This window comes from Daphnia magna, unplaced genomic scaffold (assembly GCF_020631705.1).
Source record: "Daphnia magna isolate NIES unplaced genomic scaffold, ASM2063170v1.1 Dm_contigs021, whole genome shotgun sequence".
NCBI lineage: Eukaryota > Metazoa > Arthropoda > Branchiopoda > Diplostraca > Daphniidae > Daphnia > Daphnia magna.
The window spans coordinates 1,902,580-1,929,000 of record NW_025533118.1 but is presented as its reverse complement, the minus strand read 5'-3'; the positions used below and the strand labels follow the sequence as shown (position 1 = coordinate 1,929,000).

Sequence of the window (26,421 nt, the reverse complement as noted above, 5' to 3'; positions counted from 1 at the left end):
ATGTATTTTAAATATAGATTTCCGTCTGCTACGCCAACTTAATCAAAAACATAAGTGTTGCCAGATGAAAGAAAATATGAATTATTATAAAGTGGGAGGGTCAACCAACTTGGATTTAGTTCAATCATGGTCTGTACTGTGGTTGAACTTTTAGAAAATATCTCGCTCAATTTGGTAGAGCTCAACCTTGGTTGATCTTTTGGTGAACCATAACTCGGAAATCGTGCTCAACTGTGACGAATTGGTTAACGAAAAAATACTGATTTAGCTCAATTTAGGTTCGGTTTGAGCTCAAAAGTTGACGATAAAACGCACCCTTATACAATTATGCCACATCTAGATTTGAACAATAAGCTTTATTCTTAGCAATCCCTTTGCTATACCACTGAGCTACCCAATTATACAATCATATGATTCTTTACACATTGTATAAACCGATCTGAACATGTCATTTAATAACGACTAATAATAATAGATCCATTCGTAGAAATAATCGAACCAACTAGTATTACGTTAAATAATCAAAAACCGGATTAAAGTATAAAGTATAATTGTAAGAAATTGGGGAATTGTAAGGAAACAATCTCCCAGATTGCAAAGAACCTTGAGAGTTCAACGTTCTCAGGGTAGCCCCTGTTATTGTCACAAAGCAATACGGGGAGTTGACCGTGGGAATGACTTTCTACTCGTGACCTCCAATCGGAAACCCATCTAGCTAGTCTAGAATGTTCCCCCTTACTTGTCACTATGACAAGGCCAAGAGTAGACCATAGACTGCTTTCTTTTCATTTGACTTCTAAGAAATGTAACAAATAGGACCAAAAAAGCAGAAACAAGTAGATTCTCAGACGGACCATTCTTCCCTTAACTTGTGTGTTATCCCTGTTCTCCATTGTACTAGAAACCCCTGTCATGTGCTTCATCATCAAGCTGCATTCTTCCTCACGGTGTTTCGGTGTACTTTTAATGCGGTAAATACAGAAATTACATTAAACCTCTACATTTGTCGTTAATAGTCTACGCAGTCACGCGCGGAAACTATTACACTGGTGGCAGCGATTATCCGAACTTTTTACAATTCATAGCAGTTTTGTTGACTCACAGCCAACTCTGCCAATCTTTTTTACAATCTTTTTTTCACCATTCATAGCAGTTTTGTTGACTCACAGCCAACTCTTCCAATCTTTTTTACAATATTTTTACACAATTCATAGCAGTTTTGTTGACTCACAGCCAACTCTGCCAATCTTTTTTTACAATCTTTTTTTCACAATTCATAGCAGTTTTGTTGACTCACAGCCAACTCTGCCAATCTTTTTTTTACAATCTTTTTTTTCACAATTCATAGCAGTTTTGTGACTCACAGCACACTCTGCCAATCTTTTAAAATAATTTTTACAATGGATAGCAGTTCGACAGGTTCTCTGTCATTTCATCAATTTTCTTTAAATAATAAAAAAAAAGAAAGAAAAACGAACGGTCAACCGACGATCATTTTATTTTGGGCGGAATGTCAGAAACCACTAAAGAAAAATTAGGTACAACAGCCTTTTTGAAAAACATTGGGAAGGTAGTCTTAAACACATTATCCCCTAAACAATTTAAGCGAACGCCGAAAGTGGGAGAAACAAAATCAGAAGGGCCAGACAATAGCGAGTCGGAAGACCATCAAACATTCAGTTCAGAAACCGAATACGAAACCGACGAAGAAGTGCCAAGAGAAGACGAACAAGCAGCAGACGACACTCATTGGGAAAATTCAAAAGGGAAAGCTTTAAGACGAACACCTCCCCCTACTGAGAGACTTTACCCACACCTATCTGAGGTCGAAGAAAATGAAGTCGTGGAGTCAAAATCTGAAAAAGAATTACCAGAAGTAGACGAGGAAGATAAAAATCAGGCAGAATTAAGCAAACCAAAAAGAAAGGCACGCAAGGGACACATTAAGGGACAGCCACCAACTCGGTGGAGTAGTCGTGCGCAGGTGCATCAGGAAGAAGAGAGTTTGAAGAACCCAAAAATCTGCAGAAATCAAAGAAACAAAATTGATGGAAGAGAAAGATTAAGCAACGGAAGAGGAGGACGAAAGCGATAGCTCTATAGATAGTGAAGAAGAGGTAAAAGGAGATAACGAGAATCTCACGTCAGAAGAGAAGGAGGACGGCAATCCAGTCTGTCAAATAGGGAAAGAAAAGAGCTTAAAAGAAAGAGAAATAAAAACAGAAAGAAATAAGCCGATAGCTTCTAGCTATCCAAAACAGTTAGATCAATCCATCAAGACAGGGAAGAAGCTACTGGGAGAGAAAATACCCAGAATGAATTATCAAAGCCACTATGATCACATGTACCGTTGCATGAAAGCGGGAGGAGCTTCAAAGGAAGAAGCGCACGCAGGCGCCAACGCCGCAGCAAAACACGTAACGAAATCAATGAACAAAATTAAGGAAGAGCAAAAAAAGGAAACGATAGAAAAATATTGCCCAGTAGAAACAAATCAAAGCTACTATTTGAGCCAAAAACTATTGTGAAATCAACAACAACAGACGGTCTCCCTCTTGGCTCAAGTACCAGCCTTTAATGGATTAGGTTCGACGAAATTTGAGGACTGGATCAAACATTTTGATGCAGTAATGAATACTTCAGAGTTTGAAGAGGGAAGGAAAATAAAGTTGCTGTGCTCTAAACTTTTTGGTTCAGCGACCGACTGCGTAACGACTTTTCAGTTACGCTATCCAAAAGAGGCACAGGAGTTCTCAAAGATAAAGCAATACTTACAAGACCGGTATCATTGAGGAAATAGTAGAAAAATTTACTTGACCGAACACAACAATTGTATACGAAACCCTGGAGAATCAATTAGGGATTACGCGTGTCGCATACAAAAACTTTTTTCATTTGCTTACCCAACAAGGGAGGGGAAATTGGTAGACCTCGAAATGAGAGAACAGCTGATAATGGACAAATTCTTGGGGGGACTTTAAAAAAATCTTCGAGAACGAGAGAGAGAACGAGAATGAGCTTTAAAGAATTTAAGAATCTAGATAGTTTGATTAAAGCAACGGAGAATTGTGCGGCCGTCTTAAATGAAGCTAAATAAGAGAGACGAAACGTAGAATTCATTAATGCTGTCGCATGAAATTCGAATGCATCTCCTTCAAGCGAAATTAAAGGAAAATTATCAGAATTAGAAGTAACGCTAAAAAATAATCAGCAATTAATGAGTGAGTTAATGCTGCAAAACCAGGAAACGGTCAAATTATTGAATAAAGTCGTACAAGCACAGACCCAAACCAATTTCCGTTCCCAAACCGGTTTTCATCCCCAGCCCGCTTTTCAAGACCAAGCTGGTTTCCCTACTCGATCCATGCCGCAATCCCAACTAACACAGAACTGCAATAGTCAATTTTAAATTAAAAATTTAATTTAAATTATTTAATTAATGTGTAATATGATTAAACGAAGACCAGCAGACAACAGATTTACTTACAACAAGACTTCTAAGTGAAGAACGACGAATTGGAAAGCCAAGCACAGAAAAACCAGATACAAGCAACTTAACTGAGACTGCCTTCTCATCCACACATTCTAATCAAAAATTCAAAAGAGGATCTTATAGAACTTCTGGCAGTATCAGGGGCTCGTATCAAAATCGCAATAGAGGGTGGAAGAATAAGGCTAATATCTACTGCGATTTTCATAATAGTACAACTCATTCGTCTCAAGAGTGTAGAGCCAATCCAAGTAATCAGAAGAAACAAAGGATCGATGACCATGCCAAGATGAGTTGTCTACAATCCGAAGAAAAGGGAACTGAAGAAGACCACAGTTTTCACACTACAGATAGTCACATCCCACTGATATCAGAAACAAGCGTTGACTGGTTTGCTGATTCCGGAGCGACGCGTCACATGTCCGGTAATTACCAGCTATTCACAAACCTAAAGGATCAAGAATCTACCAAATGGAACATCAAAGGCATTGGTGGAAAACGACTGCCAGTCAAAGGTGTTGGTGATGTATTTTTCGAAACTGTGATGAATGGTAAAACACAAACAGGTGTATTCAAAGATGTACTCTACGTACCCGATCTCGTGGTGAATCTGGTGTCTATCGGAACAGCAACTGAAAAAGATGGAGTTCAGATTATCTTTCTTGAAAAAAAAATTGTTTTCTCAAGGAATGGGACTGCCTCGATCAAGGGTAGCAAGATTCAAAATGGACTCTACCGGTTAGACCTGTCAACAATTCCTCAACCCAACCATGAAGCACTACTTGCTACACCATCAGAACCACTATCTACTTGGCACGAGCGACTAGCACACATCAATATCAAAACTATTCAAGAGATGGCCAAACGGGAACTCGTTCAAGGACTGAAACTTGACTGTGAATCTTTTCCTCCTATCTGCCCTGGGTGTCTTCACGGAAAGATGGCTCACAAATCTTTCAAAAAGGGACGCAAGAGAGCTAAAAGAGTTGGAGAACTTGTCCACTCTGATTTAGTTGGCCCTATGCAAGTGATCTCTCCTGGAGGCAAAAAATATTTTATGGTCTGTAAAGATGATTTTTCTCGTTACGCACAAATATTTTTCTTACATTCAAAAAGTGAAGCTGCAGCCAAACTCAAATCACTTAATGCACTTTTTCACACAAAATTTAACCGGGGAATAGAGACCCTGCGTGTTGAAGGAGGAGGTGAGTGGTTTCACAAAGAATTTATCGAATGGCTAGAACAGGAAGGAATCACTCATCAATTCACCGCTCCTTATACCCCACAGCAAAATAGGGTGGCTGAGCGATACAACCGCACTGTGATGGAGGCTGCTCGAAGTATGCTCTATGCCAGAAAACTTCCGCTATCATTGTGGGCTGAAGCTGTTCATCACGCCAACCACGTGCTGAATAGAACGCTGTGTAAGGGTGGCTCCACCACGCCATTTGAGATGTACCATGGATTTAAACCCGACATCTCTAATTTATTTATCTTTGGATCGACAGCCTACTACTACATCCCCTCTGAACAACGCCGCAAACTCGACTCTAAAAGTAAGATTGGAATCTATGTCGGCCTTTGTGATACCTCTAAAGCCTTCAGAATTTGGGACCCACAACAAAACAAAATAAAAATCTGTCGCGACGTGTTCATCGACGAGTTAGCTTCTCTTGAAAAGGTTGAATGGTCTGCTTCAAATGTTAATAATCTCCGAAGTTTCCTAAAAACCATGCTACCAGTAGAAGTCCAACACAGGTATGGAACCAAACCTCTCGGTCAAGAACAAGCACACCTAGAACCTACTCTAGTTTAAAATACATCAGCCTCTTTATCCTCATCTGAACAACCGTGTGAAACAACAACTCAACATCAGGTTCTCCCAACTCAATCCATGCCTGAAGACTCTAAAACGAGCGACGACTCAACAATGGAGCTGCAATCTTCAGATCCTCCACTATGTTCGTCAACAAACATTTCCGATGATCCAATTCTCCTGCAGGAGTCAACTGAAGAACGCCCACCAGAGCTCCGTAGATCAACAAGAAAGAGAATACCTAGAATCATTTCCAGCATGACTACTCTGATGGAACCCTCCATTCTATCTTCAGAATTATATGAATCAACAGATTATCATGATGCAATCTCGTGTCAAGATGCATCCCTCTGGAAAGATTCCATCGACGCTGAGATTACGGCACTTAGGACGAAAAATACATGGATCCTGGCTGAACTTCCATCCGACCGTAAAGCCATCAAATGCATGTTTGTTTTCAAGTGCAAACCAGGTTATGCTGGGGTGGAACCAAGAAGAAAAGTTCGTCTTGTTGCGAAAGGATGCTCGCAACCAGGTATTGACTTCTCTGAAACCTTTACTCCAGTCGTCAAGTTGGACACATTCCGTCTAGTTATTGCCTTCTCCTTGAAGCACAAACTCCAGATTTCTTCACTCGATGTGTGGGTTGCCTTCTTAAATGTTGACCTTAACGAAGAAATTTACATGGATCAGCCTGAAGGCTATCAGGACCCCGAGAGACCGCAACCACATATTTATTTATTTTTTTTTCTGTTAACTCACATTTTCTTTTTTTTTTTCTTTAGCAATTTCAAATGTATCTTGAAGAAATGCATTTACGGTCTTAAACAGGCTCCACGGGCCGGGCCTCAAAAATTTTCCCCAAGATTAGTTGAGTTTGGTCTAGTTCAAAGTCAAACAGATCGCTGTCTATTCTTCCGTCGTCAACAGGGGTAAATATTAATCGTCATTATCTTCGTTGACGACTCGCTTGTCCTTTACAACAACACGCTGGCTTTCCAAGATCTTACTCAACATCTAAAACAACATTTTGAGATTAGAGTGCTTCCTGCAACACGGTTTATTGGAATCGATATCGAACAAGACAAGAAGAACCACCGGATCTTCCTTCATCAACACAGTTACACAGTGAAACTGTTGGATAAATTTAATATGGGGAATTGCAACCCCAAACTCACACCTAGTGATCCAAATGTTCGTTTTACAAAGTCCGGTAATCCTCAAGAAGAGGCTGCTGATGAAGACCCCCTAATCGGACGCTACAGAGAGATTCTTGGTGGAATCATGTACCTTGCCGTTTCAACACGCCCAGACATTGCGCAAGCCCTAAATGTCCTAGCAAGATTCGTGGAAAACCCAAAAAAGGAACACATGACTGGTGCCAAACACTTATTGGCTTACCTCAAAGGAACAACTACCCGCGGATTATTGTTCGATGCTGGCCATCCCACCATATTGACTGGATATGCCGACGCCGATTTTGGAGGTGATCTAATCGAAAGGAAATCAACATCCGGTTATATTTTCTTACTTTCTGGTGGACCTATTGCGTGGGCGTCAAGAAGGCAAGAATGTGTAGCCCAATCAACCACAGAAGCTGAACTGATAAGTGTCAACGAAGCAACCAGAGAAGCCGTCTGGCTGAAAAGAATGCTGGAAGAACTGGAACCTTGCAACACTAGTCAAATTGAGATCAAGTGTGATAATCAAAGCGCTATTCGACTCACAAACAACTCTGAACTGCATCGTCGGTCTTAACACATCGAACTCAAGCACTTCTATGTTCGCCAAGAACAACTAAAGAAAAACGTAAAAATTGTCTACATCGACTCCCTAAATCAACTGGCTGACGGACTGACGAAAGGACTGCCACGTCCACGCTTTGAGGAACTATGGTCCAAATTAGGAGTCATCAGTGGTAAATAAATTACGAAAAGAATAATCTTTTTTTTTACCAGTTTACCATTACAAGTTTGAGGGGGAATGTTGGAATCTGGTATAGGCTAAGTATTACAAACTTGTTACTTTATATAGATGGCGTTGTAGGTGACCAAGGGAATGCTGTTTACCCCCTATCTCACCTGAGGTCACTGTACGTCTGAATGGCTCTGCCTTCCCTTCTCTTCTCTCTCTCTCTTTATTTTTTTTCACTGAACTTACTTTGTACATCAGAGACTAGACTTGCGCTCTTGATTCTAATCAGCTACTTTGTGACACCTCAACGATTAACTTGTATTCTGTGAAATATACCCTTAAGTTAAAACATCAATTTACTACATTTATTTCCAACAGATAAAAACGGAAATTTTGCAACGAATTGGGAATCAAATCATAAACTATAGTACTGATGCCCCGGTAGAACTCTTAGGTGTGGACAACATTAGACTTAGAACAAGAGGGACAGTTACCCTCGAAATGAATGTATTAGGCGATGATCTTCTGCAGGATTTCATTGTCGTGGATAGAATCAACGAAGATTGTATCTTAGGTTTAGACGCTTTATACGAGCACAAATTTATTATAGATGGGAGCGAGAGAACAATATACCGTGTCAAAGAAGACACGGCCTCTTCGCCAGCCATAATCACAAGACAGAGGATCACGATCATGCCCTTTAGCGCCACTGTCGTTGAATCCGAAGGGGAAGGCGGAAAACTTCCTCTGAATATCACATGTTATTTAGAAAGAGGGCCGGGATTACACAGCGGGTTACGAGTGGACCCCTACGTCTGCAGTGTTAACGACTTGACAGTTTTCTCCGTAGTTTTAATTAACGAAACCAACGAACCGATAACCATACCAAAATTCCAAGTAATTGGAAGAATGGAATTCGGAAGAACAGAAAAAGAGTGCATTAACTTTTGTGGGACAGAAGAACAATCTTCTATCGAATTAGATTTTAGTAAAAACTTACCTCCAGTAATGGCAGAAGCAGACCGAGCTTCTTTGATTAAATTTTAAAAAAATAAATCTTTAATGTTCGCATCTAAAGCAGATGAATTAGGAAAAACAGGACTAGTTAAACACCACATTAACACGGAAGGACAAGGACCCATACGATTAAGACCCTATCGGATTCACAAAAACAATAAAAAAGAATTAGAAAGTATTTTGCAAGAGTTATTACTTAATAGAATAATAAAGCCGTCCGTTTCCCCATGGGCAGCACCCGTAGTTTTAGTAAAAAAGAAAAGTGGGGGGATTAGATTGTGCATAGATTACAGGAAACTAAACCAGATAACAAAAAAAGACTCGTTTCCGCTACCCAGAATTGATGATGTCCTCGACTTACTTCATGGACAGCAGTACTTCAGTACACTTGATTTAGCATCAGGCTATTGGCAAATTGAAATGGATGAGAGTTCCAAGGAAAAAACTGCTTTTATAGTTGATAATAATTTGTACGAGTGGAACCGACTGGCATTCGGATTGACGAATGCACCGGGGACATTTCAACGTTTAATGAACTTTGTGTTACGCTCAGTGATTGGCGAAATCTGTTTAGTCTATCTGGACAATATTATAGTTTTTACGAAAACCAAGGAGGAACATCTCCACAACTTGGAAAGAATTTTCAATCTATTAAAAGAAGCTAATCTAAAACTTGGCCCCTCAAAATGTATATTTATGTGTGAATCCGTGCAGTATTTGGGGCATGTAATTTCAGCAAGTGGAATCACCCCTGATCCAGAAAAAATTCAGCGACTAAAAAATTACGAAAGGCTGAAAACCATAGACTTGCATCTTATTACAGGCGTTTTATAAAAAAAATTGCAGATATAGCCCACCCGTTAATTAAGCTTACAAAAAAACAAAAAACAGAGTTAACAAAAAAGGAAAAAAAGTAACAGTAATAACGAAAGAAGAAAAGAAAAAAAGTAATTTTGAATGGGGGGAAGAGGAACAAAAATCCTTTAAGACCCTTTGCGAATGTCTCATAACACCGCCTATTGTCGCATTCCCTGATTTTAACAAGGAATTTTTAATTTTCACGGATGCAAGTAACTATGGTATTGGAGCGGTCTTAAGCCAGATTCAAAATGACCAGGAAGTAGTCATTACGTATTCCAGTAGACATCTAAACAATGCTGAGCGCAACTATTCAGCAATAGAGCGTGAAGCACTTGCAATTGTTTATGGGATAAAAAGATATTGCCATTACATACAAGATGAAAGGTTTGAGATCGTAAGCGATCACAAACCACTACAATGGCTGGAATCTCACAAGGACGAGAATAGTAGGTTGGGACGGTGGTCAATTGCGTTATCGGCAGCAAAATACAAGATTAGATACAAACCTGGAAAAGAACATAGCAATGCTGATTTTTTCTCCCGTATCCGAGTTGTAACAACTGGGGAACTATCAGATTTTACAAAAAAATTGATAGAAGAACAGAAGAAAGACAAGCTATGCGCAAAGATAATGAATTATTTGAGTGAAGGATTTCTATCAGAAATAGATGAGCTAGAGAACCCTGATTGGGTGAAAGAAATTGGAACTTTTCGAATCGACAGCGGAGTTTTGAGAAGGGAATTCTATCCTGCTTCAAAGAAAAGAAGAAAATATGTACAAGAACAAACTGTTGTACCCTATTCGCTGAGAAAAACTGTAGTTAAAGAATACCACAATTCTCTTTTAGCGGGACATCTAGCGTTTCTACGCACATACTTCCCACATAGCACACTGATGTCTTAAAGACGTTTTTAATACATGGTTGCTAAACCACTTGGATGTATTTAATTCGTCCTAAAATCCTGCAACTATGACTTTTAGACGTATTTCTCAGGTGCTGATGACCGGCAAAAACTGCTCTTAAAAACGGATTCTGCTGGTCTGGCATGGACGAATTTTTGCTATAAATAGGACGTCTTTTTAACTGCTTATAAGCTGTTAAAAAGCTGTGAAAACGACGTTGTAAAGCTGTTAAAAAGACGTCTTTTTAACAGCTTATAAGCTGTTAAAAAACTGTGAGAAGACGTTGTAAAGCTGGTAAAAAGACGTCTTTTTAACAGCTAATAAGCTGTTAAAAAGTAAAATTTAACAGCTAATAAGCTGTTAAAAAGTAAAATTTAACAGCTAATAAGCTGTTAAAAAGCTATGAAAAGGACGTGGTAAAGCTGTTAAAAAGACGTCTTTTCACTATGTAATATTTCCCTTTTATCTTAAATATTAGCATAATTATTATTGCAGCAAAATAATTGGGAAAGTTAGATTATTGTTTCGTATTTTATTGTCTTGTGTATGACACATTTTTTATCACAAAAAACATGTAATAAAATTATTCATCTTCATTGCTGCTGCCATCTTTTCTAGCCCGCGCATGTCGCAACCAGTTTTTAATTTTAGATTCAATTGCGTCTTCCGTTAGGGATAATTTTTTTTGGCAGCGAACGGATTCTGGGAGAAGGTAAATACAAAAAAGTTTAATTATTATTTCTTAACATTACTTATTGTTTAGATATTACCGATAACAGCGGAACATAGGGCCAAATTTTGGAATGCACGCTTTTCTTCGTTTTGTCCTTTGTAGCAGTATTGGCTAGCCAGCTCGTTTGTCATCGCACGACTGAGGATTCTGCCAACGACATTCGATTGGCTTCCTCCAATTCCGCTGAAATACGATATCTTACAAAAAATGAATAATTTTACGTGTTTCAGGAAGTTAAAATTTAAAAAAACTTACAAGTGTCCTACGTTCCACATCATTTTCTAAAATGCTTTCTAGCTTTGTCATGTCAGAGAATGTTTTTAATTTGAACCCGAACTGGCGCAGCGCGTCTTTTATTTCAGGCTCGGGAGGTGAAGAATTTTTAAGTACAATATCGAGCAGTTGCCCATGTTCCCGCTGCGTAGCTTTGATGATTTCCTGGTTTCTTATTATCAAATCCATTTTCCTCATCAATGCCAATAAACCTTGTACCTCTGAAAAAAAAGTTAGTTTAATCTTCTTATTTGATCCTAGTACATCTTAACTGATAGAGACGAAGCTGGGGTAGTGGTATGGTTAGTTGACCTTAAGTCCGCTCTGTCTGCTAACCGCGTACATTCAGTAACGGGAAATGTCTTTGAAACTCTGGTGCGGACTGCGTAAACTGGCCTAGCAGCCGCAATACTCAGCTCGGTGGATGTGGAGGTCGACTGGTAATCATTTTCAAAGGTGTTGCTGTTTTGGCTTCCGATGTCATGGATGGGGCTTTGCAATACTGGGAAAAATTCCAAAGTTGAAACAATGTGATGGTACTAAAAGTGAATATGAATATCTTACCTGAATTTAGCGATGATGGGGGGTGATTGCTCGTTTTGTGGGCTTTGTCTTTTGTACAAATCCTATTTGTTAACCCTAGTGCGGTAGGAACTAGCGGAAGCCCACAATTCTTCCTTCCTTTACGATATAAAATAAAATAAGTTTTAAAACGTACTAAGTGAATTCCTGCATAAGCTTAATTGATTGTATTACCTCTAAGAGTACCGACATTGTGAGGTACAATATGAGAATCGTGTGCTTCGCTTTGGCGTTGACTAATGGGTGTAGACTGAATATCCATGTCTTCATCTGATGATTGTGGCTGCACGTCACTATCGCCCACATCACTAGAAAACGGATCGTTTTCTGGCGATGGAATCACTGATTTACGAGACAAGAAAGACGAGGAGGCTGAGGCTGCCTTCATTGTAGCTTGCCGCTTCCGTTTATGTTTCCCCAGATCTTCGATGTCAGTACTGCTATGAATTGGCAATTTTTCTTTCCTTACATTTACATTAGCTTCTCCATAATTATCTAAAAATAAAAAATTTATTGCAACATAGTGATCTTTATAAATATTATTAAAGATTAAAGTAATGTTTGCTTTACTGCTGTATGAAGCAAGGAATGCTGCACTGTGTATGGTCCATGTGGATTCATCTATCGGTCCTGATTTCATGACAAGCTTTGTCAAGTCATCTGCGGTATGCAGTGATGGAGGCCACCAACAATGTTTGTGTCCAACACACCAAGACTTTGGCACGATTTCAACTGCACTCCCTTTACCTTCATCGAGAAATTCGACGACACAAAACATCTGTTGGAAGAAAAAAGCACTCAATGTAACATTCCTATCATTAAATTAACTCTTATCTTACCTGGAAAAAATGTTGATCTTCTTTTTTTTACCAAAGTAAGAGGGCTTATAATCACACTATGATGAGTGATGTGACACAAAGAATTATCCAATATGAAAAATCACTGCAGAAAAAAAAATTACATCGCATCCAACGACACTTGGAGAACCATGCTACATCAACCGAAAAGACGTACTTAAAAGCAATGTTAAGGAAGATGTTTTTATCCTGGTCTTGTAAAAAGTATGCAGACAAATTATCTCCAGCACAGCAGTCAGTCACATGTAAAAGGTAGGGTAAAGCATAGTTGCCGGATAACAAGATTAGGTAGGCCTGCAATATAAATAAAATTGATTATTAACGCATGATCGATTTGAAATAAATTATTTTTAAGCAATATTCCGTACCATTAATTGTTCTTAAAGAAGTTAGGAAGGACATACGCAATTATGGATGTATTTAGTGCCCCATTTGTTCAAACAATAACGGGAAAACGGCAAAACTGTCAAATTTTTCGGCGCGAACAGGAATCATTACAGCTTTTGATTTAAACCGCGATACAGGCCAATAATGCATGGCAGCCAACTGATTTACTACATAAATGCCAAGTCGCGATGACTCAATAGGCGAGTCAAACAGATTTTTTTTACTTTAAACTGTTGACCGACAAAAAATATTCCCGACTCGTTTTGAACAAAATTGCAAATTTTTACAATAGTCTCGCCATGAAGAATTACGCAGCAGTCAGCAGCAGTATAAGATTTTAAATTACAGTAAGATTTTACTGTCAAGCACATAAATTGACTACCGGAACAATTGTTCAAAACCGGCCCATTTAAATGTTTTCTTGTTAATGTAACGGCACCTACTTCTTCCTTTTCAGCTTCATTCAATAAATTTTTTTCTATTTCGATTATTCGCCTTATCACTTGAGGTAAGGGCTTATCGTGTTTTCTGATTAGCTTTTTGATTTCCTGCAAATGATTTTCAAATGGAAATGCACAAAAATTGTCTAAGTGTCCAAAAGTTTTTACGTCATCAGCCAGGTGTATCAAGTTGTGTACGTTGTAAGATAAGAAATCTTTCCCATAAAGTTCTCGACATTGACTCACAAAAAGGACAAGTAATTGTTTTGCGTAATCGTTAAATTGTTGGCTTAACAATTTGTGAGTCAAAATCTTGATACCTGTGTGTAGTAATAAAAAATGCAAATAGAGTGGTTTCGGTAAAATTGGTTTTAAGACGACGGGACCAGTGTACAAAAGAAATTGACGTAATTCCGTGGCTTTCCATCTTGCTAGTTCGCAAAGGGACCTGGGTTTACGCGCAAAGTCGGCAGGAATATAGCTAGAAATAACTAACAAAAAATTCGATATCTTGTTAACACTTCTGAGACCAATTCGGCATTTTAAAGAACCACGAATCCAAGCCCAAAGCAACTTGCGCATTATCCCGAGGCAAACTAAATGCATGTAATCAAGAGGGAAGGACTGAACCATGTCAATGGGCAATCGTTCTAATATTGTTTTTCCAGTGTGATGGTCTTCATGTTCTCGTTTTCTAAACGTTGCATCACTGCGAAGTGGTGCGTTTTCGTTTAAAAAAACCACCTTCCCCTCCCAATCACCCTCTTCGATGCACTTTGAGCAGCTCGAATACCCACTGTGAGACTTGGTGGCGGATATGTATGCTCTTGCCGGAGCATCACACACGAAACCCAACAATTCAATTTTTAAATTTTGTCCGTTACTTACAAGCCCTGACTCTGTCAATTGTAAAATTTCGTTTACAAAATCTTCAAGGAACAAGTTGGCGTTTTTTGGCTTACTGTGACCATGGTAAATGCCAATGAGAAATGGTTTTGAATTTAGAATATCAACAATGAGGCCTAATATAGGCCAGAATGGACTGCCGGAGCTCTTTGCAATGGGAATGCCATCAACGTTAACAATGAGTTTAATTTTAGGATTGGAAAGATTTATGATTTTCAATTTGAAAAGCATTTGCAAAATGCCGTTAGCAATTCCCAAGTGATGGTAATGGCCCGGGTCGACTATTTTTAACGGGGTTTTTCGAACAGTATGTAATAATGAACGACATGTTTCTGGAAGATCTAATAAATAGCTTTCAGGAATTGTTTTTAGAATGAAAAGTTATTTGTCAACATAACATTGATTCACTTGACAATCGACCACCCATGATGCCAGCTTCTCACGGAAAGAACTTATGGTCTTCGTCTGTCGAAAAATTAGTTTTTCGTCTAACAAAGTTGTAGACAACGTTTCTAAGCCACCGTCATTGTCAACATCACTATCACTGGACACCCAATTGGTTTCACCGTCATAAAAATTACTTGTTTCACTTTGCAGATCTTCAACCGTGTTCAATTTCACACGAAAAACTACAGCGAGATGATTTTCACCAGCACTATGGTCAACCTCATAGGAAGTTAAGTGCACGTCAGTTGTCATGTAACTATCATGAACCGCTTCACTTAAATTTCGTCTTTTTTGCCTCGGCCCCACTAAATCAGATCGTTGTCGCCGACACGCCATTAAAAATAATGAAATTGTATGAAACGAAAATGGCGACTCTAACACTAACTCTACTCTAACTAACACTGGACACTAAGCAACTACTGTGGCGTCTACTGGCGTTTTTCTTTACTTCTTTATTCGCAAACGTTGCCAGATTGTTTTTTAAGAAGCTTTCAAAACTGGCAACCTAGGATTTTAAAAAGTTTTTACCAAAACCTGCCAAAACACGTCGGGATCAGACGCAAAATTGTTTCAACAACAAAGCTGATTTAAATACGTTCTAAGGCAGTCCTGTATAGGTCCAGTGCTGGACGTCCTAATAGGATGGACTTAGGACGAGTTTCTGCACTGAATTGTTATGTGGGTTTAGAAATAGAGACAAATTCTATTGGCCAGAGATGTTAAAAGACATAAAAAATTATTGTAAATCGTGCGAAGTTTGTGCATTACAGAGACGCGTGGTAACCAGAGCGTTTCTGAATCCTCTTGAAATAGCGACGGCCCCATTTGAAGTTATAGGTATGGATTTTCTAGGGTCAATCAAACCCGAATCCTTGAACGGAAATAAATATGTATTGGTGATGACCGATGTTTTTTCAAAATGGACGGAGATCGTAGCGTTGCCGAACCAAACGGCCGAAACGACTTGCCGAGCCTTAATGGACAAGATTGTACTGTATCACGGCCCACCCAAAATTATCATTACTGATAGAGGCTCCAATTTTACCTCCCAACTGTTCAACAGTTTGCGTAGAGAATTGAAAACTAAACACAAGACTACGACAGCCTATCATCCGCAATCAAATGGTATGACAGAGCGCTTCAACAAAACCGTAGTTGAAATGATTCGGAAATATATAGATGATGGTTATGAACATTGGGAAGAGGTATTGGGACCTATGGCGTCAGCGTATAGAAATTCAGTTCACTCATCCACAATGGAGAGCCCCTATTTTTTAATAATGGCAAAAGACCCAAATATGGTCGTCGATAGATTTTTAATCCCAGAAGCAGAATTGATCACTCCGCAAGATTATAAAAGTTAGGCAATGAAACGACTAAGAGAGGGTTTCGCACTAGCAAGAAAAAATCTATTAGACGTCAGAGTAAGACAAAAAATTCAATATGACAAGAGGGCAAAAGAAAACAACTTTGAACTGGGAGACAGAGTACTGCTAGACGTAAGAGTGACTAAGATAGGCACGAGCAAAAATCTCAATCCGAGATATCAAGGTCCATATAGAATTTCTAAAGTCCACTCAAACGGAACTGTAGAAATACGTTCCTACAATGGCGCGAGAACTCAACTCACCCATTTAAATCGGTTAAAGGCGCTAACTGAATGTATGGTATGGCGTGATGAGGAATGTGTCGACTTTGACGATCTGAGAACGACCGAGTTACGAGCGATAAGACAGTCTGAATCGTCTAATGGTGACAAGTTAGACGAGGAACCGGAAGAAGAATCCGACGAAGACGAAGCAGAAAATTTGAATTTCGAGAGAGAAAATAGTCCAATTAAGACAAGCCCTGAAACAAGTCAACAACCAGGCACCTTTGGCTACGGTAACCCTTTTTTGGAAAATAAAGTTCCTAAGCATATCCGGCCAAACCTAGAACAAACTAGGGACGAAGAAGCTAACGTACAAAAAGAGAAAGACAAACCAGTACAACCAAACGGTACCCAACGAGAAAAAAGAACACGAGTCGCGACCCGTCTTCCCGATAAGTTTAAGGACTTTGACATGGAAGCATAAAAAATAATAATCTAAATTTTCTTTCAATACTTTCAGAGAGTATAAAAAGACAAACAAAGGTGACAGTCACCAGGCACAAGCTAAAATGGAAGAGGAAACCAAAACAGAGGGAAGGTCTGTTGGAGGACGAAGTCGTTCTCTAAACTTTACAATATTTTGTGTTATAATTTTGCACGCCATAGCTGATTCGTGAACAACGAATCCTTGTGACCAATTTCGTTCAAATCGAACGAAGCGTGCGGGAGTTTTTCAGAAATTCAAAAAAATTGAATTCAGCGCGTAAAGGTACATAGAAGCCTCTCCTCACTAGGAGTAGAAATTCAGTCCCTTAATTTAAAAAAAATATATATTTATACATATATTTTGTGTTATAATTTTGTACGTCATAGCTGGTTCGTGAACAACGAACACAGCGTGACCAATTTCATTCAAATCGAACGAAACGTGCGGGAGTTTTTCAGAAATTCAAAAAAATTTAAGTTAGCGCTCAGGTACGATGAAGCCTCGACTCACTAGGAGTAGGAATCCAAAATTATTAATCCCATAATAAGCCACCATGTCTTATTATATTTTTCCTCTCACATAACAACCAATTTCATAATTTTTTCTCTCTCTCCTTAGTTTATTTTTGGTAGTACTATTGACCTGCCTTCAAACAGCATTGGCGATGAACGCTACGATATGCGACTGTAGTCAGGCAAAAATGAAAGGATTCTTGAACTTTGGCGACGAAAATTGCCAAATTATAGAAGATCCATCCCCCCCAAAAGCTGTTATATATACCCTCTTGTCCCACTTACCAGAAGTTAAACGATTCCCGGGATATATGTGTAGCGTCTGGTATGCCCATCGTTCAGTTAACACAGATTTCTTTGGTTGGCATACACATAGTCAAAGAAAATCGCCAGCAGTAGCTACTCCAGAAATGTGCAGCCAAATGAAAGAATTCAGAAGATGTGGCGACTACGCAATGAATCCGGCGGGGCCACGAAAATTTACTTACGACCTGTATCCTAACATTCAACCATTGTGTATGAGAACAATAACCCATAAGGTTCTGAACTGTAAAATTGAAGAAATAGCTCTAGAAACGGAATGCGACAATTGCACAATCAATTCTCCGTTAGGAACACTTTCAGGCAGCTTGAACGGGACAGCAATTGTTAACTTCGTTACTTTAATCTGGGATAATTCATATAAAGAAAAGAAAGACTGTGAGCTTAAGTTAGTAAGAAGCGGAGAAGGACAGCTTTACAAAACCAATAATCCCGAGATCAAACGTTTATAGGATAAACACAGCCAAACAGACTTTCTCATCAACACAACAATGCTCGCTTATTGCGGAAAGCGGCAGTTACAAAGTGTAATGGGAATGGAAAAAATTTTAGTAGCAATTAACATGGCACCCCCAACAGGAGATTTTGAGAAATTCGATCCCAATGCAACGGTAGAGAACGAGAGGAAAACCAGCAGTAGTACAACAAATGCACAGGTCAAACAGGTTGCCTGAACAATAAAAGCAGAAATTGAAGCCGCAGCCCATGTCCAATACACCAGAGACATAGCATTAGACTACGAGAATAGACTGGCAAGAGAAATTCGTCGGTTACAATGTGAAAACCGAAAAATGAACCATCACAGCGTAATCGTAAGCGTTCAGTAAAATGGCTGGTTAGCAGCTACTCACATGCAACTTCCAAAATGTTCTAAATTAGTAGCCAACGGTGCCTAAGCTTCAGTCTTACAATGTAGAGAACAAAATGTAACCTTCCACACAGAATTTACAAAATGTGGTCCTCAACCACATTATCTCAATTTTACAATTGCAGTCGAAGGTTGGAAGCTCGTAGCCTTCACCGACTGCTATTGGTATTCAAATTTTGTAAATTTTAACGGGAAAACTCACGCTCAAAAAAATGGGGAATGGATTCCGGTGTTTGCCAACATCCAAGTTCAAGGTAGAAAACTCATTGAAACAGAGAAATTCGAAGCCGACAATACTCTAGCAACCCTCCTGCAAATGCACCCAGCAATTCAAAATAGCCCTTTGAGTCATGCGTCGGTAATGGCTGACATTCTCGCCACCATTCATGAGCATCACTCAGAAGACAACACAAAAGAACTCCTCACTTCCAATGTCCTAATTCACCATAGCGATGCCCCTCACGTAGATTTTGTAGCTAAAATGGGGGGTTGGATAAAAAATTTTGGAGCCATTTCAGGCTTTGGGATAATTTCAGTATTCGCTGTAAGATTTTGTGGTATCGGGTCCCTCCTACTCAAAGCCTCCCCAATCATGTCAAAAATATTTCAACTCAACTACTTCAACAAAACACCACCAGCCATTACTGCAACAGCCACACCACCACCGATCCAAATCATTATGCCTCCTACCAGTTCATATTCAACCCAATCTACAGCCTCAGAGCGATCGACAGAGCCCCCACGGAGAAAGAAGAGGCAGCGAAACCGCCAATGCCCTAATCAGCCAGAAGCCGAATCATTCCTCCAAAATCGAATCAATCCTCCCACATAATTTAGCTAATTGACGTCTAATGCAATAAATTCGCCACTGTGTTCCTATAATCAATATACTCCTATTCCTGTACTTTCCTTAAACACCCTTCTAGACTTAACCGTATAATTGCTGATGTCGGATTTGCTTAGATATTTCAAACTATGTTCCATTTTTCATCTCCTAAGTAGAAATGGGTCTTCGAAGGAATTTACGAGTAAGAATGCAAAAGAGATCAAAACGTATACACAAGTCCCCTATAAAAAAAAAAAAAAAAAAAGGCACTGCTATAACACTCACAATGTATGCCGGCTGAATGGTTCACCTCGGGAGCACGAAAAATAGACGAAGTCTAATTCAGGAAACTGAAACATCGTACCCGTGTCATCAGCGTAGGATCCACACATCATTCGATGAAAATAAAATTCAGAAGCTGGTACCGATTGTTGCGGGACGCAACAAAAGAGGAGGGGGGGTGATGTAAGGAATTGATCTCCCAGATTGCAAAGAACCTTGAGAGTTCAACGTTCTCAGGGTAGCCCCTGTTATTGTCACAAAGCAATACGGGGAGTTGACCGTGGGAATGACTTTCTACTCGTGACCTCCAATCGGAAACCCATCTAGCTAGTCTAGAATGTTCCCCCTTACTTGTCACTAGGGCAAGGCCAAGAGTAGACCATAGACTGCTTCCCTTTCATTTGACCTCTAAGAAATGTAACAAATAGGACCAAAAAAGCAGAAACAAGTAGATTCTCAGACGGACCATTCTTCCCTTAACTTGTGTGTTATCCCTGTTCTCCATTGTACTAGAAACCCCTGTCATGTGCTTCATCATCAAGCTGCATTCTTCCTCACGGTGTTTCGGTGTACTTTCAATGCGGTAAATACAGAAATTACATTAAACCTCTAAATTTGTCGTTAATAGTCTACGCAGTCACGCGCGGAAACTATTACAATAATAATTGTTGAATAGTAAGGGAAAAAGTAACTTTACTTTACATAAACGTAATTTATTAATATACACTAAGAAAGTTTTACGTTCGCTAGATTTGTACCGTAGATCTCAATCACAACAATCCAGTGATATACTACTAAGCTATCCAACACTGTATTCATATAAAATATTGCAGATTATATAAGCCATTTCATACATTATACCATTTAAGGATTTCAACATGCCTTACTACGTTTGGAACTATTGTGATTCTAAAATAACTATTTCTCTGTCAATCAGTAGAATACAGAAGAGTTCAGTTTATTTGTGTCTCTACATTTTGTACAAGTTAAGTAATAACAAAGTTACTTTGGTCATGAAAATTAGACTTTATCCTTTCACTGAATCATCGTTTCTGTTATGCCAATATTGATAAATTAATCCCGGACCAACACTGCTCGCCGGTGTTCTACCAAAATACATGTGTAATATTGGCATAACAGAAATGGACAAGGTTTGGCGACTCAAGTTGGAAATGACCCGGGCCAATGTACGATTCTGATCCTGAACCAATGGCCGATTCTGTATCGGCAACAACATTGGACCAAGATAAAATTCCTACCCGGGTATGACGCCCCGGGACCAAACACCTGAAACTAGCACTCGCATGCGTTGGCCGTTACTTAACGCTAAGCAACGAGCATCCGGGGCCCATCTATGGAAGAATGACGCTTCCGCCTGTCTCTTCTGTAGTTATTGAACTTCTCTGGCTGCTGAAACTGACGCCAGCTGAAGACATGATCGTAAGAAAGGCAAAGCATCGCGTAAATTTGGGCTTTGCAGCAGGACCGCTGGTGACGGCAGGGACTCTGACAGCGGGGTTGAGCGAATTGCCGCTAGAGCTTCAAACAGCGTTTTCCCACCCTGGAGCCTTTTGAGAAGTGTTCTTTACATGATTTGGATATGACGTTCCAGGAGATGATTGGAGCGTGCATACTCTGTACTCGACGTTCTGAGGCGGCAGTTATGTCGAGCACCGAACCTCCTTACTTCCGCGTTTGCAAAATGAGTCCCATTGTCTGACTTGAGGACTTCTGGCAATCCAAACTCCGCGAATATTCAGTCAAGCTGTACGATGGTGGCCGCAGCCGACAGATGTTTGAATTGGGCTGCACCCGGCCACTTACTATAAGCGTCTACCGTCAACAAATAAAACCGGCCCTGAAACTTGAAAATGTCAGCTTACACGAACTGAAATGGGTGTACGTGCAGTTCTACTGGGTACAACGGCTGTGACGGGTTTCGGCTTTTGTTTGACTGACAAATGGTGCTGCTCGCTTCAACGTTTTTGACTTGGTCCTCACAACCCGGCCAGTAAATCGCTGACCTTGCTCTGAGTGAGTTTAAACACTTAGTTTTGCCGAAATGGCCAATGTGAATCACTTTTAGCACCTCCTGTCGTAGAGTTGTGGGAACTATCAGACGTTCTTTGTAGAGAAGCAGCCCACCCACTTCAGCAATATTATGCCTTACTGCCCAATAAGGCTTTGTAGGAACGTGGCACTGGCTTTTGTGGTCGGGCCACTCATTTAGAGTGAGCTTTTTTACTAGCTGCAACGTTGAATCCTCCACTGTCGCTTCCGCATAGCGAACACGTGTATCGGCTGCTGGCACGACTTGATGCAACACAAAGAAAACTTGCTCTTCACACGCCTAGGTGACATCATCCTGATACTGGCTGGACACAGGTGCTCTGCTTAGAGCATCAGCGATGAAAAACTCTTTTCCCGTTTTGTATTGGAGGTTGAAAATGAACCGCTGGAGTTGGAGCCTCTTGCGCTGGATTCTGGGGGGACTGGTAGCAAAAGCTTTTCAACAAGGCCAATTAAGGGCTTGTGATCCGTTTCCACAACTCCAGACTGTCCAAGCACGTACTGCCGAAAGCGCATAAGCCCAAACTGGACCACCAGGAGTTCTTTTTCAATTTGAAAATATCTACGTTGGGTGGGTGTGAGAGAAGTGGACGCGTTTTCCACCGGGTGACCTTCTTGCAGCAATACAGCCCAGATTCCTAAAGACGAGGCGTCGACTGAGACCCCTACCGGTTTCAACGGATCGTACAGGCGCAAGACGGGGAGGGTTGCAATTGCAACTTTGAGCTTAGTCATAATCACTTTCTGCGGCTCCCACCACGTCCAGTCTGTGTCTTCTTTCAGGGGATCTCTAAGCGGTCGAGTTAGGCCGGCAAGGCTCTTACAAAACTTGTCAAGGTATTTAACCATTCCTAGCAGACGGATTAGGCTCTTCTTGTCCTCGGATTCTGGCATGTTGATGATTGCTTTGACTTTTTCTGGGCCAGCCTTGAGCGTCCCCTCCGCTATTATGTGTCCTAGCCACGGTAGTTCTTTTAAAAAGAACGGGCACTTTGACAGCTGTAACTTTAGATTGTATTTTCGGCACCGTATTAGCACTTGTCGGAGGTTGAATTGCTGCTCGCCGAGTGTTTCTCCCACTGTCAGAAAATCGTCGAAATAGATAAGTACACCCTTTAAATCTCCGAACAGTTTTGCAATGGTTTCCAGATAAACTTCCGGCGCTGACTTATTGTCGAAAGGCATTCTGAGGTATCTGTAGCAGCCTTTTGGTGTTGCCATGGTGCCGAGGTAAGGCACTTCTTCTGTTAGTGGTGTTTGATAGAAGCCAGATGCCGCGTCAAGGCTACAGAAAAACTTAGCTTTTCCCACTTTTGCTGGGCGAGCTACGTTACGGGTAAGAGCTGTTTGGCCGTGGGCACTGTGAAAGGTTGCCTCTGGATCGCCTGGTTGAGGTCAGATGGATCTAAGCAGATTCGGACGTCTCCACTGGGATTTCCGACAGCTAAAATTTTGCTTACCCAATCAGTTGGCTCTATGACAGGCGTGATTATCCCATCTCTGACGATCTGGTCAAGTTTACTGAATACTGGCTCCTCCAACTTGAATGGCAGGCGGCTGGCTGCAGAAACCGTTGTCTGGATTTTGCCTTCCCCGGTGGTGAGCTTGTTGTCGTGTGCCACTGGCAACTTGCCTAACTGACTACTGTTAACATCACTAAACTCGTGCACTACTGCGGGATTACCATCGACAGGCGCCGGCTTCACTACATGAACTCTGTTGGATGAGATTCAACCTCTCACACGTGCGAAGCCCTAGAATGGCAGGCTTCCCGGCTCATCCACCACTACAAAGCTTACTTTGTCGGACTTGTTCTTGTGGCAGATTTCTGTGCAGTACAGCCCGACAACTGATAAGTAACCGCCCTTCGCTCCATAACTCCGAACTTTAGGACCTGGCTGAAGACGACGATGATGTCGAGGGATACATTTGAACAATTATAACGGTAGGAGATCTAAGCTGGCACCAGAGTCGATTTTGAACTTCACCACTACTCCGTCAACTGAGAAGCTTTCGAACCACTCCTTGTCGTTGCCGTTTGTCTCCAGTGTTTAAACAACATAGTCTTCACTGAAACTGAGTCTGGCGTCAAACTGCTCAGGGAGGAAATCATACTCGTCGTAAATTGTATGCACTCTTCCATCACGTGGTGGGTACCTGGATGGACGTGGACGGGTTTCCGCTCTCTGATCGCGACCCTTTGGACACTGACCGCCACTGCAGCAATTTTCGAAATGTCCCATTAGCCAACACTGGTAACACGTGATATTGACGGCACGGCAGCTACCATGATCATGTTTCCGTTCACAGTTAGGGCACTGCGATTTTTTATTTTCTTCTTTTGGGTTTCCAGTGCCGAATCAACCATCTTGCTTGCGGGTTTTCTTAAGAGCAAGGCTGTGCGATTTTTAAGTTTCAGTGCTCTGTGCCTCGATCTGAGACAAGTGAGATTTGGATGACTCACATGCTCTTGTGATTTTGTTGCGTGATCCAGAGTTTGATCCTTCTCGAACAATAACCTCTTGCGAACCCCACTGTCTGCCACACCAAGAACGATCTGGTCGCGTAAGATTACCGAAGTCGTATTTCTATTATTGCAATTTTTTACTAGAGCACGCAAGTCAACCATCTAATCATCGAACGACTCGCCTTGCTGTTGGTGACGACATAGAAATTTAAAATTTTCAAACAGTTCACTGCTGCGTGGTTCGAAAAAACCGCTAAACTTGTCTAGCAGCGGCGTAATTTTCTTGGAATCACATGCTGTCGCGAAGGTAGATTTTGAGAACTTCACTGCCGAGCAGGGTGAGAAGAACACCAACCAACACCTCTCCGTCATGTTCCTCTTTTCTTGCAGCTACCAAAAACAACTGAAACTGTCGACGTCTCACTGCCCATTGTGTGGCCAAATCACTAGCCGAAAACGAGAAGGGCTCCCGAGCTTTAAGAGAGGACGACATGACGACAGGGTTTTACACAGCGTGGTACACATTTGGTTGAGCACAATACAACAATATGGAACTTATTCTGTCGCCCCATGGAAGACGCTAGAGTTCCAGTCCCCGAACGCATCGCCATGCATCCAGTCTGATTACGGGACGTAATCTCGCACCACCGGGAGCGATGCAACGAAGCCTAAAAATACATATGGTTATTTTGCCGACATAAAGCCCCTTGGGCGCCTTCAGGATTTAAGGTTAGATTTAGTTGTTATAGTTGTTAAATTATCTCTTCACTTCCAAGATTCGTAATCCAAGTTTGTCTTCATAATTGGTTACTGTGACACGTTTTCCAATCTTTTTTGTTTTCGTTGAGCTCTTGCGGAATACAAAACAATTTAATTTGGTTTCTATTACAATACCTGCTACATATTCTTGTTTGTTTTATTGATCGGCTTCGAAACCTAACATAATCCGGACAACTGTTTATCTCAAATCTAAATTTCTGTTTTCCAATTTTGTTATTATAGTGACATCTAGTTTTTGAATTTTGAATTAGAAAAAAAGTATAAAGGTGCTGTCTGTTTTCCAAATGTTGAAGCACCCCAAACAGTACAAAATGGCCGATTGTTGACTTTGTTATATACGAAAAAAAGATTCTAGTTGTCACATACTTTAACAAATAAGACAATAAAATGGCGTGCATTATCATTTGTCACTTTTGTCATAATTTACATCTACTAATTTCAGCTTAAGAAATATCGTTAATGGTGTTTTTTCGCTTTCCTTCATTCTTATTGGTGGAAAAAATTCCAATAAACCTTTTCGGGTCCCTATCTCGAGGAGGAGCCTATCGTAAGTTGTGCTGCATTAAAGGCCCTTAAACCTTCGGTAATTTAGTAAACTAAATCCCTCAGGGATTATATTCTTTAAAAATTACTCCTCCATTGCATATTATTCAAGTATTGTAATCTATATAGTAACAAGTAGTCATAGATGTTTCCCTAAATGAGAAGTTGCGTTCTGACTCACTCGTGCGACGCAGATCGCGCGATAAATGAACAATTGTCTGATTAGTCGCCCGTGCGTTACCAATCAATCGATTAAATAAACATCTTTTGATTAGCTGCACGCGTGACATAGCCACTAATCATCAGGATCACGCCACTTTGCGTAATGCGAGGTATCGTGATGAACCTGCAAACTAAGGAAGATCAGACAAGTAGCAGTTCACTAAATGTACAGTTACCTTTTAGCTGAACTCGTTTAGTTACCTTTTTTGTCTTTCTCGTCAAATTGTCGTATTCTTCTAAGTCTCTCTCTCTCTCTCTCTTTCTCTCTCTCTCTCTCTCTCATACACACACATTCTCTCACTCTCTCTCTTCACTCGAGTTATTAAAACATTATCCTTCAGTGAACGCTATCAGGGAGATTCAGCTTTCTCAATAAGTGTTTGTGGTTTTCCTTTCTTGCCCGAGTGTTCAAACAAGCCTGGTTCTTTATCGCCTTTCCGCTTCTATTTTCACCCGTACTGCTCGCGCTTCTACGGTAATATTGAATTACCCTGACTCCAATTTTGCTCTCGTTCCCCTTGTATTCCTATATGCTTATCCTCCCGTGTATTTGTATGGCCTAGCTTAGTAAAACACATTTAACCATTGGGTGTAAAACGCTTCCGAGTTCCATTTAATTAAAATACAATTAACTTTAAATCCCGTATCATCATCCACCTCTCGGAGGATGCGTTACAATACAGGACAGCATCATACGTCCAAATTTTGAGACCACCACTCATTTCAAAGAGTACGTACCATCCCATTCGGAATGGAATTTTTGCGGTAATAGACGCGCATAAGCGGTATCATCAGGTACCGTTGGATGATGAATCCATCGACCCC

General features: G+C 40.5%; 4 protein-coding genes and 1 pseudogene across 4 annotated transcripts; 2 read left to right on the top strand and 3 right to left on the bottom strand.

Moving 5' to 3' along the window:
* The first annotated feature begins 965 nt into the window (after positions 1-965).
* LOC123477369 lies at positions 966-2,316 on the top strand. Its single transcript, XM_045180663.1, has one exon. The coding sequence runs from the start codon at positions 1,511-1,513 to the stop codon at positions 2,093-2,095; it is 585 nt and encodes a 194-aa protein (XP_045036598.1). The 5' UTR covers positions 966-1,510; the 3' UTR covers positions 2,096-2,316.
* Positions 2,317-10,067: 7,751 nt separating this feature from the next.
* On the bottom strand, positions 10,068-11,234 carry LOC123477371. Its single transcript, XM_045180665.1, has 3 exons — positions 10,991-11,234; positions 10,773-10,932; positions 10,068-10,704 (listed from the first exon to the last, which is right to left on the bottom strand). The coding sequence occupies exons 1-3, from the start codon at positions 11,204-11,206 to the stop codon at positions 10,586-10,588; spliced, it is 495 nt and encodes a 164-aa protein (XP_045036600.1). The 5' UTR covers positions 11,207-11,234; the 3' UTR covers positions 10,068-10,585.
* Positions 11,235-11,250: 16 nt separating this feature from the next.
* LOC123477370 lies at positions 11,251-11,984 on the bottom strand. The gene is made up of 3 exons (XM_045180664.1): positions 11,765-11,984; positions 11,573-11,689; positions 11,251-11,510 (listed from the first exon to the last, which is right to left on the bottom strand). The coding sequence occupies exons 1-3, from the start codon at positions 11,976-11,978 to the stop codon at positions 11,266-11,268; spliced, it is 576 nt and encodes a 191-aa protein (XP_045036599.1). The 5' UTR covers positions 11,979-11,984; the 3' UTR covers positions 11,251-11,265.
* A 161-nt stretch (positions 11,985-12,145) lies between these two features.
* On the bottom strand, positions 12,146-15,033 carry LOC123466566. The gene is made up of 4 exons (XM_045180652.1): positions 12,816-15,033; positions 12,605-12,741; positions 12,430-12,532; positions 12,146-12,368 (listed from the first exon to the last, which is right to left on the bottom strand). The coding sequence occupies exon 1, from the start codon at positions 14,409-14,411 to the stop codon at positions 13,002-13,004; it is 1,410 nt and encodes a 469-aa protein (XP_045036587.1). The 5' UTR covers positions 14,412-15,033; the 3' UTR covers positions 12,146-12,368; positions 12,430-12,532; positions 12,605-12,741; positions 12,816-13,001.
* A 2,639-nt stretch (positions 15,034-17,672) lies between these two features.
* Positions 17,673-19,238, top strand: LOC123477450 (annotated as a pseudogene).
* The last annotated feature ends 7,183 nt before the right edge of the window (positions 19,239-26,421 follow it).

Bases quoted from the DNA above. Each gene is read 5' to 3' on its own strand.
- LOC123477369 (XM_045180663.1), top strand. From the start codon at position 1,511: ATGTCAGAAACCACTAAAGAAAAATTAGGTACAACAGCCTTTTTGAAA.
- LOC123477371 (XM_045180665.1), bottom strand. From the start codon at position 11,206: ATGAGGAAAATGGATTTGATAATAAGAAACCAGGAAATCATCAAAGCT. The intron at 10,933-10,990 runs GTAAGTTTTTTT...ATTTTTTGTAAG, and splicing joins ATGTGGAACGTAGGACACTT to ATATCGTATTTCAGCGGAAT. The intron at 10,705-10,772 runs GTAATATCTAAA...ACCTTCTCCCAG, and splicing joins CCTATGTTCCGCTGTTATCG to AATCCGTTCGCTGCCAAAAA.
- LOC123477370 (XM_045180664.1), bottom strand. From the start codon at position 11,978: ATGAAGGCAGCCTCAGCCTCCTCGTCTTTCTTGTCTCGTAAATCAGTG. The intron at 11,690-11,764 runs GTAATACAATCA...TATATCGTAAAG, and splicing joins CAATGTCGGTACTCTTAGAG to GAAGGAAGAATTGTGGGCTT. The intron at 11,511-11,572 runs GTAAGATATTCA...AATTTTTCCCAG, and splicing joins CCCATCATCGCTAAATTCAG to TATTGCAAAGCCCCATCCAT.
- LOC123466566 (XM_045180652.1), bottom strand. From the start codon at position 14,411: ATGCTTTTCAAATTGAAAATCATAAATCTTTCCAATCCTAAAATTAAA.